This window comes from Nomascus leucogenys, chromosome 6, assembly GCF_006542625.1.
Source record: "Nomascus leucogenys isolate Asia chromosome 6, Asia_NLE_v1, whole genome shotgun sequence".
In the NCBI taxonomy this organism is placed as follows: Eukaryota; Metazoa; Chordata; class Mammalia; order Primates; family Hylobatidae; genus Nomascus; species Nomascus leucogenys.
The window spans coordinates 68582997-68602732 of record NC_044386.1 but is presented as its reverse complement, the minus strand read 5'-3'; the positions used below and the strand labels follow the sequence as shown (position 1 = coordinate 68602732).

The following is a 19736-nucleotide window of genomic DNA, read 5'->3' as shown; positions in this document are numbered from 1 at the left end:
AGGAAGAAGAGGCAGAATTAGGGAATCCTCTAGATGCCAATGTTGGCAAGCTCTGCTTCAGTTAGAAAAGCTTTACTTTGTTTTATACATTGATGATTTATGTTTTTATTTAGACAAAAAGAGCTTTTTTTTTTTTTTTTTTTTTTTTTTTTTTTTTTTTTAACAGAACCTTTTGAAGCTCCTAGGGGGAAAAACAAAAAACAAAACAAACCAAAACACACCTTCCTCTTCAGGAGAAAGACAACAGAAGCCAACAGAAAGCTTCTTCCTAAAGAACTATGAATATCTTAGAGATAGACAACTGATTTAAGAAGACAAGGGGATGATTCTTCTGACAGCCTTAACCACAAGATTTCAGATTTTGGGCTCCAGTAAAACATCAAATCTACAAAAATCACAACATGGCCAGCTTTCCCACTCTCCTCTGCTTGTTACTTTCCAGGTAAGTTCTAAGCCTGTGAGATCACCAGTGTCTGGCAAATACAGACAGGCACAGTGGGGACAGATCCAGATGAACCAGACTGTGGAAATAAGTGGGGCACCCATTTACTTTCCTCTCATAAAGGCAGAGATTGTCTCACGTTTCATTATGATTCATTTTATTTATGGTCTTTTCTGGAATTTTGCTTCATCTCCCTAATTTCTGCCCTATGCAACTTTCCAATATCTATTTGCCTCCTTTGCTTTTAACAGCTTCAGAATGAAAATTAAATAGAGCTATCTTATTACACCTTGCCTATGGCTTCTCCCAACTTAATTCTGTGACTGCAATTAACTTTTTTTGGGGGGGGGAGGTTCATCTGCTCATCCTCGTTTCCTTTCTTTCGCATTCAACATATCTGTGTGAACTGTAATAAGACTGTCAACCTATTAACTTTTGAGTAACTCTAAAGTATGATGCTAGGTGTGTGTGTGTGCATGTGTATAGATATGCACATCTGTGTGTGTGTGTATATATATACACAAATATATGTCTGTGTGTGTGTATGTACATACATATATATATATATATATATTTTTTTTTTTTTTTTTTTTTTGTAGAGACGAGGTTTCACCATGTTGCCCAGGCTGGTCTCAAACTCCTGAGCTCAAGCAATCCACCTGCCTCGGCCTCCCAAAGTGTTAGGATTACAGGTGTAAGCCACCAAGCCCAGACAAAGGCTAAGTTATATTTTTAATGAAAAAAAGGAATTTGGGCTGATGACTGGTGTCTGGACACAACAGGTCTCAAATCATGGTTCAGGTTGGGGTTTACACTCTAACCTATGGGATTAATTTTAGTGTTTAAAAATAGGCAACTGGCCCCTGAAAAATAGCATTATATTTTAAACACCTATGGGGGATATGTTAGAAATTCTCCTAAATAATAATGATTGGTTCATTTCAGTCAGTAGAGAAAATACAATCCAGTAATATTATCAGGGCATTTTTGTTAATACATTACTTGCTTTTGTATTGTAGACAACAGGACTGAGAGGTGACTTCAGGAGCAGAGGAATAAACTTTTGGCCTCTAGTGCTACTAGCTTTAAAAAGAAAGCCCTACCAGCTATCTAGTACAGTGTGACTAAAATTAATCACTGCTTGACTCAGATCATGTATGTTTCTTCATCCAAGCCATTAAAAGTTAAGGGCTTTGGAAATATTGGCAGACAAAGGCAAAGAAAAGAGACACATTGAGGGAATATGGTTCATGAAAGGCATCTTCGGAAACACATGAGATCTGACCAGCTATAATATGAATTTCTTTAAAAAAAGATTTTAATATCTCTCGTTGCTAAAGAAAGAAGTTAAAAATGGTCTAAAGAATGGATAAGGTATGCTCTGTGTGCCAACAAGTGATGTGCCTTTAAGTCAGCATGCCACAGGAAATGCCCACGTTCCCTAAAAAGTAGGATGATAAAAACTGAAGGTTCAAGCTGCTGCACCACTGGATTTACCCTAAATGTAAAGACAGGAGTTCAGAATCTCTCTAATAAATGCAAGAGCTCTTCATTCTCATGACTGTTCAGAAATACACGGAGGAACATGATAAACACAGGAACATGCAAAAAACACATTTTTACCACTGGCTCAGTCAATTCTGGCCTATGGTCCTTTGGAGTGGTGAATAAGGTTTCTGTGGTATAGAAAAGGTATTGGCCCTCACTGTAGATCACACCTGTAAAATAAATGACTCACCGGTCTGACTACCCAATATAGCTTTGCTTTACCAGTCATTACCAGGGACAGCTTCTATGAGCAAATAATGACACTCTTATGGTCTCCCTTCGAAGAAAAAGTCAGAAAAGGGGTATATAGAGCTTCAAGGATGAAATACAAAAAGGAGTGAATATTCACTCCTTTGCCATGATCTCCTGGCAGCTTTGAACTAAGTCACATCAGGCCAAGGCACAAGGAATAGCATATAGACTTACGGGCATCATGGAAATGGCTTCCTTGCCTCAGAAAGCTCAATATCACATGGTTTATGGCATTTTGAATAGAGAAGATTGAGGGCAACATTTTGATCTTTTTCTCATTAGGCTTACCTGAAGCATAGATGGTATTAACGCCACAAGGGCTGTTTTAAATATGCTTTCAGAGGGATATAGCTATGTCCAGCCATCCCTCCAACCACTGCCTGGTGGCCTGAACATCAGAAGTAAGGCTCTGTCCACTCTATATGGTTTGTTCAGGTCTTTTGATACTCCTTGAGTCTATACAGGGTACGGCCCCCAGTTCACAGAGTCAAATTGTTTCTCCAGGCGAAAAGGGACTAATGTCCAACTTGGATTCTAAAGAAGTGAGATCGTAGAGACCTGACCAGGGCTGTGAGGACCACTCTCATTTCTATCCATCTTGACAACATTCACTCACGAGGCATTTCTAAATTCCTGACACAACTATTGCACAAGGTTAATTGCTATAAAAGTCAATGAAGTAAGTAAAGTCACTCTCTACTGTAAGAAAAAACAACAAACTCATTAATTTCTCAATTTAAAGAGAAATTTTTTCCTTGCTGCAGCAGCTGATGAAAACATCATTGACTAGCCTATGCGGAATGTTTCCAAAGGGTAGAAAAATAAAACTAAGAGAAAAGAGCCATAAACAGTAAGAAATAATGGGTAACCCCAAGTTCATTTATCCCAGGCAGGCCAACAGGGCCACGTACTTAGAGAGACACACACTCTTCCATGCTCATTTTCTCTTCAGAGTCTGACCTTCGGCCCTGACCACTCTGGCACCAACCACCTCCTGTGCCTCCCAGGTCAGTTTCGCTACAGCCATGATAAAACAGACCAGCAGGAAAGTAAGAACACCAGCAGAAAGTAATCTTAGGCTTAGCTCCTAACACACCAGAATTTAGCCTTTAAAAGTTATTCCAGTTGGGCATGGTGGCTCACACCTGTAATTCCAGTGCTTTGGGAGGCTGAGGCAGGAGGACTGCTTGAGGCTAGGAGTTCAAGGCCAGCCTGGGCAACATAACAAGACCCTCTCAACTAAAAAATGCTTTTTAAAAAATGAGTTGGGCAAGATGATGTGTGCCTGTAGTCCTAACTAGTTAGGAGGCTGAGGCAGGAGGATCACTTGATCCCAGGAATTGGAGGTTACTATGATGACACCACTGCATTCTAGCCTGGGCAAAAGAATGAGACCTTGTCTCTTAAAAAAGAAAGATATTCCATGATAAATTAGCATATCACTTCTACTTTGTCCAATTGTGTACTTTGTCAAATCTAAATCTGACAATTTTCCCTACTCTATTCCTAAGATATTTTCATATTTAAAAGTAAAAATCTTCTCTTAGAGACTTCATGCATTTCACCAGCTACACAGATCAGCCACTTCATAGTTTTTGTGAGCTATCACTTGTAGTACCCAAACATACTTTGACTTCAAGTGATTAATTGCAGAACAAAGGCCTCTTCCGTTTGCAAAGCTTCTCCCCCAGGCCACAGGGGAGTTGAAGTTGGGGAGCCCTGGACTTGCCCTGGAATGCATGATCAGTTAAAGCCAATCACTCTGCACTTAGTAGACATAACACCCAGAGCCGACCCGGCGATTTAGGTGCAGAGTGAAAGGTAACAGCATTGCATTCATTTCCTCATTTAGGGAGAGTAGTCTGGGAGACAGTTTGAAAACTGAAATCAGCCCTGTGTCATAAATTTGCAAATTTAATTGAAATGCATTAGTCTCTGCGAGACATTTCCAATCCGGATAATGAAGACGTGCATGTGCTAGCAGACGCAAGCTGCCCGCTCTTTTGGTTTTGAAACCTCTACCACCTACCGAGTCTCACCAAAAACTAGCACTGACAGCATGTTTGCATGGGTGACTGGAACAAAAGGGTGAGGAAACAGGGAAGATTGTCTGGAGTAAGGAGTCTCTCTGGCGCCCCTCAAATAATTCTACCCAGGCAGCCCCCTGTTGCATCTCTGCCCAAGGCAGGAGCTGTCAGGAGTCCCACAGATAAGTAATTTAGAAATATTCTAGGCTGAATGAAGGAGACATACTTTAGGTTTCCATTGTTCTCTGCCAAGCTAGGGAAATAGAGTGTGGACAGATGCTCTCTAAGGTTTTGATTTGAGCTCCAAAGAGGTTTGAGGCTTGGCGTAGCCATGAATCCAAAGGATCTCCACTTCCTTGTTTTTTTCTAAACAAATTGAAAGTAATACAGTCAAGAACAGAGCTGGCGATTGTTTTACTCCATTAACTAATCTTTCTTGTTCTGAACATGTCTATTCTCTTTAACAAAGCTATTAAGATTTTAGATTCTTGGGCAAAAGCAACCCATATGGGATACATTTAGGGACTTCTACCACCAAAACCCAAATAAACAAGATTTTTCATCTATCAGCAGCAGACAGCAAATCTTGCAATCAATTTCAACATGGCAAAAAGAAACACAGTGATTATTTATTTGTTCAACAAATATTAACTCAGCATCTACTATATATAGGGAAAAACAAGGTGCTACAGAGAAAACAAAGTGGTACAAGACATTGTAATTATCTTCTAGGGGCCTATGATTTATCTAAAAGAGAAAGTGCCTATAACCAAATGAATAAAAAACCACATCATTAAATGCCAAAATTGAAGATACAGTAAACCCCCAAAATTCTGGAGATAAGATAGCTCACACAGATTGGAGAAAGCTTCACGAAGGACACTGTATGTGATCAGTAAATTTTTCCAGAATAGTTTCATAGTTTGTATATCACTTGAGACATAATATTTTTAAATCATACCTTTATGTAAATATTATAGTAGTTTTAAAGTAGAGTCACACACTCCCATAAGGTTATAATGGAGCTCAAAAACTCCTATTGCCTAGTGAAGTCATAGCCATCATAATGTTGTGGCACAACTACTTTATTATAAAAATAAATTTAGTGTAGCCTAAATATACAGCGTTTATAACGTCTACAGTAGGGTACAGTAATATTCTAGGCCTTCAGATTCACCCACCACTGACTCACTGACTCACCCAGAGCAATTTCCAGTTCTGCAAGCTCCATTCACGGTTAAGTGCCCTACACAGGTGTACCATTTTCTATCTTTTATACTATACTTTTACTGTACCTTTTCTGTGTTTAGATATGTTTAGATGCACAAATACCACTGTGTTACAATTATATTAAGTACAGTAACCTGCCGTACAGGTTTGTAGCCTAAGAACACTAGGTTATGCCATCTAGCCTAGGTGTGAAGTAGGCTACGCCATCTAGGTTTGTGTAAGTACAGTCTATAATGTTTGCACAATGATGAAATCACCTAACAATACATTTCTCACAATGTATCCCACTAGTTAAGTGACACATGATTCTATGTGTTTAAATTAAGTGCTGCAAATTTACATTATAGGAATGTGCAAATACACAAGAGACTGGAGTAGACCAAGCACTCAAAGAAGGAAGCACAGAGAAGAGGGCAGTTAGTTAGGCTGATCCCAGGAATAACACTGCATGATTCCTCCAGAAGTGTGTTGAGTCACCCAGGTCCGCCTATTTATGTCTATGTAGCCAAATTCATCTGCTGTCAATGCCCAGCTCATTTTCTACTTAAAATCGCAGGAAGTCCGGGTTGGAAGAGAACTGGAAGATCACCTGAGCCCAGGAGTTCCTAAACTTGGCTGAACGTAAGAATCACTAGGAAGGTGTCAATCTCTGATCTCCAAAGCCTACCTGGTACATGTAAACAAGAGGATGGTGAAGCCAAGGCATTTATTAAGGAAACTAAACACAAAATGTGTTCTTGCTCTGCCATCTCTGTGGAGTTTCTAAAACCACAGATTTCTAGACTCTACCCTTTGGTATTCTGATTCAGTGGATCTGTTTACATTTTTACAATGACCTCCAGGTGACCTGGAAGATCTGCCAGGTTTGGGAGCTGCTGATCTCTAACACTGCCCCACTGGCTTCTGAATCTCCTCTAAAACTATCTCCTTAGGGTGGTCCTGATTATGGCTAAGTGTCTTCTCAAAGCTCCCTGTAGCTTCCACATTTTCTTTGGATCATTTCTTCCTCCAAACTCTTACACCAGCCAGGATCTTCAATGCTCTTTCAATATCCAGCTGTGTGCTGGAGAATGCACCATACAAGACACAGCAAAGAACAGGCTTCTGTACTAGACGTGGAAAGATATACATAAACTGCTAAAATAACAAGTTGGAATGAATTAAATACTAAAGGATCGTAAGAAGAAAATGCTGTCAGAGCCCACAGGAAAAGCTAATTCTTTTATTAAGGGAGATTTCAGAAAATTTCTACAGAACCTGGTTTCTGGAGGCAGTCCTTGAAGGACGACTCTATTTTGATCAGCAGGAAATAATGGGGGGCAATGCAGTATGAAGAAATTATCGAATGAGAACACAAGGAAAGAAAGTGCAGGTGTGAGACAGTGAGTGGTCACAGTAGGTGCAGGGAGGGATGAGGCTATACGAAATGAGGCTGAAGAGTGAGTTTAGGGCAGGTTCTCAGAGGGCCATGCTATAATTTGGGAGAGAATATGAAGTTCTTGAAAGAGCTCAAGCTTCAGTGTAAAAAAAAAAAAGACCTAGGTTCTCATCCTCATTCTGTTTATTAATGAAACTATGACATTGAAAATTCATTTACTCTCTCATGCTTAGCTGTGAAATAGCGATAAACCTTTTTTGTTTTTCAGGGCCATTGTGAGAACTTAATACATTAATAAATTAAAGTACCAACCATGGCTAATTATCTTCCCTTTATTTCATGAGCAATGGAAAACCACAGAATATGTTTAAAGAGATAACTATGATCTAAATTCTGTTTTGGAAAGATAATTGGATGCAACATTCAGGGACACTTAAAGAGGAAATAGAAAACCTCTAGGCAGAGAGAAGAGTTAGAAGGATGTTTCAATAATCCAAGTGAGAGATGATAGAGTCCTGAATTAGAGCAGAGACACCTCAAATACAGGGTAAAGAACAATCACCATTAAGGGGGCAAAACTATAAAGAGTCAGAAATAGATGAAAAATAAATCTTGTAGCAGTAAAGACAATTCTCATTTCCAGCCTGCCTTTTGCTACTAGGAGGAGGATAGTGTTGCAATTGAAAGTCAGGGAGCCTAAGAGGAATAGGCCTTACTTGAGATAGAATAATTTCCAACTGAGACATATTGAATTGCAGATGAAGGTTGGGTATACTGTTTAGGTGCAGTAGGAAATTTAGGTCTAAAACTTGGGAGGCCTTGGCAATGAGGTGATAGGTGAAGCTGTGAAAATAGTTGGGACTAGCTACACAGAGAGTACAGAGCAGAAAAGAGGAACACTGAGATTTACCTTGGGGATGGCCCACACTTAAGGAATAGAAGAAACAGAGGAGCTAAGGAGGGAGATGAAGAAGGGGAGTGGTCACCTTCGCAGAGAGACCCTTCGCAGAGAGACCCAATATACTATCAGAGCAAGGAGGCATTTCGAGATGGAGGAAACTACCATCAGTGTGAAAAACTAGCAGTGGCACACTTTGGGAGGCCGAGGCAGGCAGATCACGAGGTCAGGAGATTGAGACCATTCTGGCTAACACAGTGAAACCCTGTCTCTACTAAAAATACAAAAAAAAAAAAAAAAAAAAAAAAAAAATTAGCTGGGCATGGTGGCAGGCGCCTGTAGTCCCAGCTACTCGGGAGGCTGAGGCTGGAGAATGGGGTGAACCCAGAAGGTGGAGCCTGTAGTGAGCCGAGATTGCGCCACTGCACTCCAGCCTGGGCAACAGAGCAGGACTCCCTCTCAAAGAAAAAAAACAAAACCAAAAAAACTAGCAGTGGCAAAGAGTTAGTTAGGAGGAGTCATCTGATTTCACAATTAGGAAATGTGACACAGTCTAGTAACAACCTCAATATGCAGTTCTCCTGCTTCCTTTAGTAAAGGAAACCATAAGTCTTTAGCAGGGACATGGCTCCCAGCTAAGCCTACATTTCCTGGTCTCCCTTGTGTATGGTCATGAGACTAAGTTCTGTCCGATGGCATACAGTGGAAGTGATGTGTGCACCTTCCAGCCCATGCTATTTAATATTAAAAGGAAAGGTTGTGTAGTCCCCTTCCCACTGGCAGGAACTCAGCAGCAATGGTAGCAGACCTTACGTGTGCCCCCTTACACGTTGGGAATAAGGACCTTACCTTAAGGATGGCAGCCACAAAAGAGAAGAAAACTGGGTTCCTGACATCCAAACTCCTTGCATTCAGATTGTTATACAGCAGGAAAATTGATTTTTCCTTTGTTTAAGCAACAGTTATTTTGGTCTCTGTTATGGCAGCCAAGACATTATCCTTACTGAGACAGGAAGGAGTGTGTGGTATGAAAAAGGAAATAAGGAAATGAAGGTAAATCATTCTTTTAAAAGAAGTTAGAATGGAAAAGAAGAGATGGAATGATGCTTTCAGAGGAAAGAGGGCCAAGAGGTGTGTATAGTTTTTTAAACCAATGATCCTATAATTCTTACAGTTTTTTAGTTTATCCTTTCTCCTTATTCATGGCATTTTTTTTTTTTTTAAAGAGAAAGCAGCTGGGCCCGGGGGACCACTACCATCAAGAGGTGGAGACGGGTAGTGGCCCCGAACAGCTGGGTGCGTTGGTATTACATACAAGACAAGGGGGCAGGGTAAGGAGGGTGAATCTTGTGATTGATAAGGTGAAGGAAGTCACGTGATCATAGGACAAGGGGCCCTTGCCTTTTAGGTAGCCAAAGCAGAGAGAGAAGGCAGCATACGTCAGCGTTTTCTTCTATGCACTTTTTTTTTTGAGATGGAGTCTCGCTCTGTCGCCCAGGCTGGAGTTCAGTGGCACGATCTCGGCTCACTGCAAGCTCTGCCTCCCGGGTTCACGCCATTCTCCTGCCTCAGCCTCCCGAGCAGCCAGGACCACAGGCGCCCGCCACCACGCATGACCAATTTTTTGTACTTTCAGTAGAGACGGGGCTCCACCATGCTAGCCAGGATGGTCTCTATCTCCTGACCTCTGGATCCGCCCGCCTCGGCCCCCCAAAGTGCTGGGATTACAGGCATGAGCCACCGTGCCTGGCTCTTCTATGCACTTCTAAGAAAGATCAAAGACCTTAAGACTTATTCATGGCATATTTTTAATTTTGCAGACGTAGTTTTAAATTTATTGCTTGGGGAATAAGCAGGTTTTATTATTTGTGATTTCTTTTCTTTTTTTTTTTTAAAGACGGTCTCACTCTGTTGCCCAGGTTGGAGTGCAGTGGCGCAATCTTGCTTCGCTGCAACCTTCGCCTCCCAGGCTCAAGTAATTCTCCTGCCTCAGCCTCCCGAGTAGCTGGGATTACAGGTGTGCACCACCACACCCAGCCAATTTTTGCATTTTTTAGTAGAGATGAGGTTTCACCATGTTAGCCAGGCTGATCTTGAACTCCTGACCTCAGGTCATCCACCGGCCTCCACCTCCCAAAGTGCTGGGATTACAGGCATGAGCCACTGCGCCCAGCTGTTCTTTGTGATTATGATAATTCTGTTTATCAGTTAGGTCTTGGGGCATTAACTGTTTGTGTATTTGCACAGAACCATTTTCAAATGTGATTTAGGAAAATTCAAAGTTTTGACAATTAATTAGAGGGTGACTGTATTATTAAGGGATTTTTAAAAATAAGCAGCTCTTCAGTGGTTAAATGAATACAAGCCATTTAACTACATAACACAGGGCAAGGAAAAGAAAGTTAACATGTTACAAGTTACTGAAATTATCATGTATGTATGTCAGTAGGAAAGCAGAATTCAATAAATAAAAATGTATTTATGGAGCTTTTTCTAGGAATAAGTTTATCATGTAAAGAAAAGAATTCCCATAGTGTCTACACTGCAGTCAGTGGCTTGTGGATTGAGTGACAGCGTCTCTAAGTCCCCAACTCTTGGTCCTAAAGTGAGCTGAGCAGTAGGGAGCTCTGATAACAGCTTTCAGGATAGCCTCACAACAGCTTTGAACTATTTTCTGTCAAGGGTACAGCAGTTCCATAATCACCCATAACAACAGCAAGTAATATACTTAAAACAAAAACCCTATTGGTAGGTGGCTGGGTAATAAAAAAACAGCCCCCCCCACCCCCAAAAGAAAAAACAAGGTAACTATCCATTCCCCTATGGTGTAAATTATAGCTATGAGTATAGTGAAATTTCTTACTTTCATTTCACATAAAATTCACCAAACTTCTAATTCACTCATTACTTACCCATTATGGGGTTTTTAAATGGCACTTTTAAAGTTTGCTTTGGCTCAGGGTGAATTATATGCCCAGACTTTATTCCTGGAGTCATGACTCCCCTAGGCCTTCTGTACCTTTTGCAAATTCACAGCTCATTTTGTGGGAGGCAGTGGTTCATGTGCATGCGTGGGCATATGTGGGGGCAGTCTTAGGATATCCTAAATGGTGGAATGTTTTGTAAGTAAGGGTCCCATCACCCAGAATAATTCCGCAGCCAAAAAAAAAGAGTAAAGAATAGCCAATAAAGGTATCAGCAAAAATTAGGTTACCTCCTTGCAGTTATGCATATACTTGGATAATCTATTGATTTAACAGGTGGAAGAAACACGTGTACCAAAAATTCATTGAATGTTTGGATATCAGGAGGTACAAATACAAAAGTGCATAAAAAGGTAAAAGTGAGGCAAAGTTGCTTCCGAGGATAAAATAAACCTTGAATTATGATACATCATAAATGCAATGTTGGATACAGATGAGCAGAGAAAAAAAACGTTTTGTGTACATGCTCCATAAAAAAACGTGATCTTCAAGAACAACATTAGGATCAGGCGTGGTGGCTCATGCCTGTAATCCCAGCACTTTGGGAGGCCAAGGCAGGAGGATTGTTTGAGCCCAGGAGTTTGAGACCAGCCTGGGCAACACAGTGAGACACCGTCTCTACAAAAATAAAAAAATAAAATTAGCTAGGTATGGTGATGCACACCTGTAGTCCCAGCTACTCAGTAGGCTAAGGCAGGAGGATTGCTTGAGCCCAGGAGGTCAATGCTGCAGTGAGCTATGACTGCGTCATGGCATTCTAGCCTGAATGACTCAAAGGAAAACAAAACAAAGGCCGACATTAGTATTTTACGAGAAGAACTGGGGGTTCAGGTGAGGCAAGGTAGCTATAGACATTTACCAATTCCAAGAGGGCAATGAAAATTCTTTCTGGCACCTAATCTCTCTCCCAACTCACCTGCAAGTCCTTGCTTCAAATATCTTCCAATATAGTACCTATAGCTCAAGAGCAAAGGTGAGGGGCACTATGGCAGAAGTGAAACACACAGTTCCTCAGAAAATTAGAACAGTAGTTTCTAGATTCATAGAGATTTTGAGCTAGAAGAGCTCACAGTCACCATTTAGTTCCTGCTTCATCCTAATACATACATTTTACACATGTGACAGTTGGGTTCCCAGTGAATAAGTGACTGGCCCAAGATCACAAGCCAATTAATGGGGGTGAGGGGGTGGCGGGGTGAAGGGTAAAAATGCCTGTTTTCAGCTGTCTCCAGGTCTTTTTTTACACTGCTCAGCACTGCACATATTCAGAAGGGATAAGAGAAGGGACTGGGATGCTTCATTGAAAGATGAGTCCTGATACCAGGGGCAGCACGATGACTGAGTGGGTCACAGACTGCACTTCTAGAAAGTGGCGCTTTCGGATTTGTGCCTGGGCTCAGAAGTTTGCTCTTTTGCTTCAGATTGGCTTGAATGCCAAGGAAAATTGAAAGCCATTAATATACCATGACACAGTAGATTGCTCTTCCAAAGATACAGTTAATCTCCAGGTAAACCATATTCCCCAGCGAAATATTGTTTCTTCTACTGAGCCACAGAGTTGTGCCCTGACACTAGTTTTAATAAGATTATTGTTCACTCACAAGGCACAAGAACTTAGGATATTTTTATGTGGTCATTTGTATGTTTAGAGATTATTCTGGATTTTATGAGGGGAAGTTGTTATCTTGTTATGAAGATACATTCATGTCAATTTTGCATCAAACTAATGTGTACTCACGAAAACTAGCCTAAGTAGGAAAAGTAAATATTCTCCACCACCTAAAATTAACCTCCAGTGGCCTAAGTAGTTTTCAACACTTCCATCTCATTTGGAAGTAGAATTTAAACAAAACGCTATTTTCCATGAAACCTGTCCCTTTGAAAATGCTACTACTGATTCTTAATTTTTCCAATGATTTTGAGCACTTAGTTGGCTTTCAAATATATTTAAAAATTAAGTGAGTTGAATTTTTCTGATGAGATCCTAAACTAGTTTTTTTCTTTATAATTACACATTGTCAGGTTTTTATTTTGGTTATGAGTTTTATTTTTTAGGATGCCCTTCTTAATGATGTTATGTTGCATCCTGATGTTTAGTGTTGTTGGGATATATTGGGTTTCTGGGGAAAGTATAATTGAAACTATAATATCAAATACCATTAAATAGATGTAAACAAAGCAATTATAGTGTTTCTCATTTAATAGAAAAATTCCAGTTAATTTGCTTATTTTACCGTAATGAATGTGTGATTCTAACAGGCAAGAAGCTAAAATCTTTAGCAGATAGAGAACACTTTAACAAAGTTCTCACTCCAGGATTTTAAGAAAACCCTGGATATTAAGCAGTTTGTTTAAATGGTTGAGCAGTAATACACATAATGCGCTAATATTTCTTAACACACAGATTTTCCTAACCATGCTGCTGCCTCCAGAAATATTTTATTAGCCATCATCGACTTTCAGAGGTGTTGTTTTAGGGTAGAAACCTTGGTGATCCATCCTCACAGAGCATGGCTGGAATGAAGGGTCCCCTGAAACTGTGAAATGAGAAGAACCGAAAAGGGTCTTGTGAGGTCATGACCCTGTAAAGGGGTTGGTTTACAGAGTGTGAAGCGGGCAATTCAACAGCTGCACCCAGGAAGCAATGCGACAAACGCCCGTGGCTGGGAATCAGAGATACTGTCATTTTGAAGGACTTCTGGATACCACCTCTATGACAGACTCACAATTTCTTTCATCTAACTTCTATGATAGAGAACACTCTTTAATTTGGAATACAGTTATTTCAACAGAAGATAACATATAAAGCAATTAATTGCCTTCTCTGTTGGTCTTTTGTTTGTTTTAGACCATTTTTAGGGCCCCAAGGACAAATATACTAAGGACTGTGCTCAAAATCTGAGGTGCAAATTCTGAAGCAAAAGCTGTACATTCCAGGCCCACTGCTGGATGTCCCAGCCTCAAGGTGTGTGGACCTGGAGGGCAGACTGGCCAGCTCCTATGCTGTTTTAAGAACAGCATTTTCGTATGAGAAATGATTCCAGAGAAACTAATTTTAGCTTACTTTAAAGGGCTAAATAAGTGATTGCAGGGTAAGAGCTGTGGGTTGGGTGCCAAGATTTTTAGGATTTTTTTCATGTTATAATCAATGACCTATTTTCTCAACAATGGTACTTTTCTCTGCTTCAGTTTTATCTGTATAATGGATATACTCAGTTTAATTCCCATGTTCCCAAAGAAGTAATGATGGGAAGATGTGTAGATAAACGTTTTTAAAGTTCTTTAACTTCCTTGGAAAGAAAGAAGGCCTTTCTCTTTTTTTAGCTCCCTGAGAAAATACTTAGAGACTAATACCAGGTCAAAAATCTCACAATTTTGATCCACTTACTAGTGTTTTAAGGTGAAATATATTAGGGTAGGTTGTGATGTGTCTATAAATATATTATGTATATATCTTTTGATTACGAAGTGAAGAATAAAAATACTGAATTATGGAATGTCAGGCCTCAAAGGTTAGGAAAATGTAGATGCTATAATGAAATACATCATTTTCCTTATGCTGAGGAATTTTTTGTCTCCTTCCACTCTGTTTTGAATGCCATTCTCATACATCTGTTCCACAGGAATAGTAGTAAGACCTGTTTAAAGTTTAAATCCATGACACCCCTTCCAGAACAGTGGCAACCCAATCACAAAAATGATCAGGCAGAAATGCTTTTTTTCGGATAAATAGGGGCAAATTCAATCTCTCTAAGGAAAACACACACACACACGCACACACACACCCCAGTCTATATTCCGAGTAGAGGTTTTTCTTCTACCCCCAGCTAATAAAATCGGGCGCTGCAATGAGGCTGAGCGGCACACAGTTTGATGTCTGCAGCAGGATACAGGGAGTCAGAAGTGGCGCTGTAAATCCAATGCGGGGCTTCCACGCTGTGTGAAGTGTGGCCTGAGTCACAGAGATTTTCCTTTGATGCAAGTTCAGTATATTAATGGGAAAAGCATTCACTTTTATTTGTCTATACTGTCTGCGACAGCAAGGCTGCCTCATTTAGCCTGGGCCAACATGAAAATACACAGAGAAGCAATCTGTTGCAAATTAGCACAACCCTCCTTTCATTTACTAGCTAGTAATTGGAAGGGGTTAAGAAAGTGTAACTTATCAGATCATGTGAGCGTATCTGCCTGTGTGGACAGCAAGCTTTCCCCGAATTTCCCTACAATCCCTGAGGCAAAAGTCCTTCCTCAATGACCACTTGATCCGAAAGAAAACATTGACACGTGTGAAATAGACACACTTTGATAGGTTTAAGAGTGCAGTTTCCTAGGCTCCTGAAGGAGGCATTAAAATCTTTATTTGAACCTTACCTTTCTTTAGATATGTTTTTACTCTCCCGTTTCCAAATTGTCTTGAAGTCACTGCAGAACTCGTACCACACCATAAACACGTAGCTGGGTGTGATCTCCTTCTCACCAGACTTTGGCTTCATCCCAAAATATCCTACTGTTGTTTCAAAACTGCAACAGGTAGGGGGGAAAATGGAATGAGGTAGAGGGTGAGAAATTGTCAACACTAAAATCCATTAGAGGTGGGATGCTGGGGGCAGTTTCCCGTGTGTTTATTCTGTAGAAGCTGGGGGCTCATAGTTACTGAAGTTTATTGTAAGCCTCAGAAAATCTATTTCCTCAAACTGATTTGCCAAAAAATGGAATTTGATTGGGATGCTCCTGGGCACATCTTATCTGTATGAAATCAGCATGTATAATTTCTGGGGTTGTGTAGGTAAAATGTCTTGAGTTTGTTCTTCATCTCAGATCCCCGTCTCTTCCCTGCTCTTCATTTTATGTTTAGTGATTACATGTAAGGCGGATGACACACTGCAGCATTAGCAGCGGTCAGTTCGATAGCTCATTGGGAATAACTAATCTGTCAAATGTTTCACAGAAAAGCAAGAAAATCCATTCTATCCTTATTCTGGCATATACTGGCTTTGTAATCTTGGGTCAATCACTCAGCATCTTTGACTCTCAATTTTCTCAAGGGTAAAATAAGAGATGTAGGTGATATGATCTTTAGGAGGGCTACCTTTTAAAGCTTAATATGATACAAGAATACAAACCACCGATGTACAAAAACAGATACAGTTGTAGGCATGGCAAGTTTTGGATGAAAAACCATTTCTGATCTTGGAAAAATGATCTCCAATCTGGTCAGTAAAGAATCCCAATTTTCCAGAGTGGATTCCCAGATATCAGTAAGACCTATCCCAGCAAGGCTCACTGCACACCAGACTACCTAGGCCTCCCAAGCAGCCCTTCTTGGAGGCACTAGCTTTGCAGCAATTTACAGCTTTGAACTCAATCTTTCCCCCTCACCCCCACCTACCCCAAGCCTCACAAGCTCATTTGCCATGAGCAAGAACACTTAAATAAATGACCCCCTTTTCTAGGGTGTTGGAAACTAATCAAAGCAGGAATGGCTGGCCAGGTTTATTACTCAATGCTCTATCATCTGTTCAGACACAGCGTTTTTTTTTTTTTTTTCTTTTGTGTGGCCATCCTGAATACTGATTTTCTAATAGAACTCTATTCAATGGTGATTGTAAAACCCCTGAAGCTCCGTTACTGTTATGGAGCATACTTTCATCTCGTTCTCAGTTATTGGGCAATATGTATCTCATAAGATTTTATCACATTTCACAGATGAACTGTTAATTGATTCCATGGCTACGATTAGGCGAGATCCAAGCTAGAGCTGCAGCTCTGAGTCCCATAAATTCTTTGTGCTTCTGTAAAGAATAAATCTGTTTTTAATGCAAATTAAAACTACTGGTCAGGGAATTTTGGCTCCCAGTTATTAAAAGACTGGAAGTGCATAAGTGGAGAAAGGCAATAACTGCAGTAATCTCTTATGGGACTCTATTATAATTCCAAACATACATAATGGCAAGAAAAACCAGGAAGGGAAGAACGTGGCAATGTCCACTCTTGCCCCAGACATAACCCTTATTTCCATGGCAGTCCAAACACTGGTAAAACCAAATGTACACTCTATAGCATGTAACTTTATTTCACTTAAATGAAAATTATTTTGACTATAGCATGGGAATACCTAAGTAGAGAGTTATATAACCTATAGGAACAGGCATTCATTTCCTATAAAGTCACAGGACTTTAGAATGGGAAGGAATTTACAGGATGACTTGCCCAAATTATCATTTTATAGATGACAAAACAGCTGGGCACAGTGGCTCACGCCTGTAATCCCAGCACTTTGGGAGGCCGAGGCGGGCGGATCATGAGGTCAGGAGATCAAGACCATCCTGGCTAACACGGTGAAACCCCGTCTCTACTAAAAGTACAAAAAATTAGCTGGGCGAGGTGGCGGGTGCCTATAGTCCCAGCTACTGTGGAGGCTGAGGCAGGAGAATGGCGTGAACCCCAGGGGGTGGAGCCTGCAGTGAGCCGAGATCGCGCCACTGCACTCCAGCCTGTGCGACAGCGAGACTCCGTCTCAAAAAAAAAAAAAAAAAAAGACTTTCTAGATGACAAAACAGAGACCTGGAAAGACTGCGTGGCATTATTCACTGGTAGGGTTGGGCCTGGAATTCAGGTCCCCTGATTTTCTGTGAAATGCTCTGTCTGCTTTACCTTTCTGTTGCTCATGCTCAATAACACAGGCATTTAAGAGACAAAATAGTCGTTCTCCCCCACCCTTCTCTACTTTAGACACAGGTGTCCTCTGTATCACACATAACATGCACTACCCCAGGGAGGGCATGTGATTATTTTTTCTTTCTTATGCTTACCTTCTATACAGATACATATTTATTTGAGCATTCATGGGGAAGGGAAAGTCTTTCATTTCTAGTATTTAGAGGAACAACTTATCTTCTGATTTTCCAGCAAAATACAGTGAAGTCCAGTTATTGTGCTTCATGGAACACCTGACACCTCTGGCATTATCTGGAGTCTAGACTGTGAGATCAACATATGGCAAATCCTGGTGCAGTTTCAGAGAATGACAAGAGTGATTTGGTGGTTGTTGCACAGCCTAAGAAAAACACGTCATCCTCCTGTGGGCCTCGATTTTCCCAACTCTAAACTGAAGCTAACCACTGCCCTCCTTGCCTCTCTCCCTGGGGATTTGTGAGGTACTGCTTGCTTACTCTCCCTTAAAGGGGCGGAAACACTAAAAAAAATACTAAATTTCAGGCTTTTTTTCCCTACGTGTTTTGGAAACTAAGAAAGCAAGTGAATCTCTTCAGAAGAACCAAAGTAAACAGAGTCCCAGAGAATGGCCTGGCTTTGGCACTCAGCAGCTTTGACAAAGATAAAGTCACTTCAAGAATGTGCCTTATTTGGCCGGGCACGGTGGCTCACGCCTGTAATCCTAGCACTTTGGGAGGCCGAGGTGGTCCGATCACGAGGTCAGGAGATTGAGATCATCCTGGCTAACACGTTGAAACCCCGTCTCTACTAAAAAAAAAAAAAAAAAAAAAAAAAAAAAATTAGCCAGGCGTGGTGGTGGCCACCTGCAGGCCCAGCCACTTGGGAGGCTGAGGCAGGAGAATGGCGTGAACCTGGGAGGCGGAGCTTGCAGTGAGCCGAGATCGTGCCACTGCAATCCAGTCTGGGCGACAGAGCGAGACTCCGTCTCAAAAAACAAAAAAACAAAAACACAAGAAAAAATACCAGTGTGCCTTATTTGATTTCATTGTTATTCCACTGTTTAAGAAAAAGCTAAAAGCTAGAATATGAACCTGCAATGGTTTGATAAGGCCTAGATTGTTGTCTTTCCTAGATAGAACTCCTTTCATTTTAAATTCAGTTTTGATTCACAGAGGCTGACCACTGAAAATCTTTTGTAATTTAGACAAGAAAATTGCTGATATTTAACAACCAGGAGAATTTTCTCTAATATACAGGAAACAAAGGTCAATCATGCGATTTAAAATTTCTATTTGTTAGCAGATAGCTCTAAAATGGCTCTCAACTTTTAAAAGATTGATTTCTAATCCTATGTTTGGTTTTATATAACTTTTTTATTTCACTGCAAACTAGTCCCTGACCCCTTTTCTCTCTGCTATAATTCCCTGTCTGATTTGTATCTTTTTAATTCGGGCAAACATTTTTAAAGTACAGACAATGATTACATCAAAGAGCCTGTAGCGAAGTGAACTGTTTTACTTTTACAGTCCTGAGACCCAGAGCGGAACACATCCACTTATTGTCTTACATGCATGCCTTCAGAAACTGCTTAGGAAAAGCAAATATTCCTTAGCCTCAGAGTAAATTGTTTCTCTTGAGAATAAAACATAAGAATTCACTAATCTCACACAAATATTGCAACACTGACCACGACCTCCTTAAAGAGTATAACCAAACAACTGTGGTTTCTACATTAAAGATGGGATCTAACATATTTCATGTATGACATGAAAGCTAGACTACCTTCACCACAAAGCCACGGAAAACGCTGACAACCAGAATTTATGACTCCCCTCCGCAGAGCTAATGCACGGCAGCAGCTTCGGCCCCTCTATGGTGGGCCCCCTTTTCCTTCAGCAAGAATCCTGAAAAGGTATTAGAAATTTGACATCTGCCCCAGAAGCTGAATTTCTGTTTGGCCTGACACCAACGTGCCCTTGTTGATAATCTCTTCTCTATGTGCTGGATGTTTCTATAATGCAGACGTGCTAGTTTTATGCATTGGGAAGGGAAGCTTAATATAGGAATAAGGTCAATAGAGAGACATAAACTCCTAAAAACATAACCATGGAATTATCTCAGTTTTGAATGATTATTATGATAGGATGATAAGCACGATTTGAGAATATGTCTGCACTTAGCAAAGTGCAAGACTTGCCTTCACCTTGCTTTCACCAGCGTTTTAATCTTATTGGTAATTACAGTAGGAAGCAGGGCAAGATGTTGGCACCTGTGAAAGCAGGGCAGATGGCACTGTCTATGG

At 40.6% G+C, this 19736-nt stretch overlaps 1 protein-coding gene across 2 annotated transcripts in view; it reads right to left on the bottom strand.

Annotated features, from left to right (window-relative positions):
• Positions 1–19736, bottom strand: part of FMN1 (formin 1) — a 429632-nt gene that overhangs the window by 18029 nt on the left and 391867 nt on the right. For both annotated transcript variants that reach the window (XM_030814363.1, XM_030814364.1), the window contains one exon: positions 15131–15280. In XM_030814363.1, coding sequence (XP_030670223.1) covers positions 15131–15280 — 150 coding nt within the window. The remainder of the gene's footprint in view (positions 1–15130; positions 15281–19736) is intronic.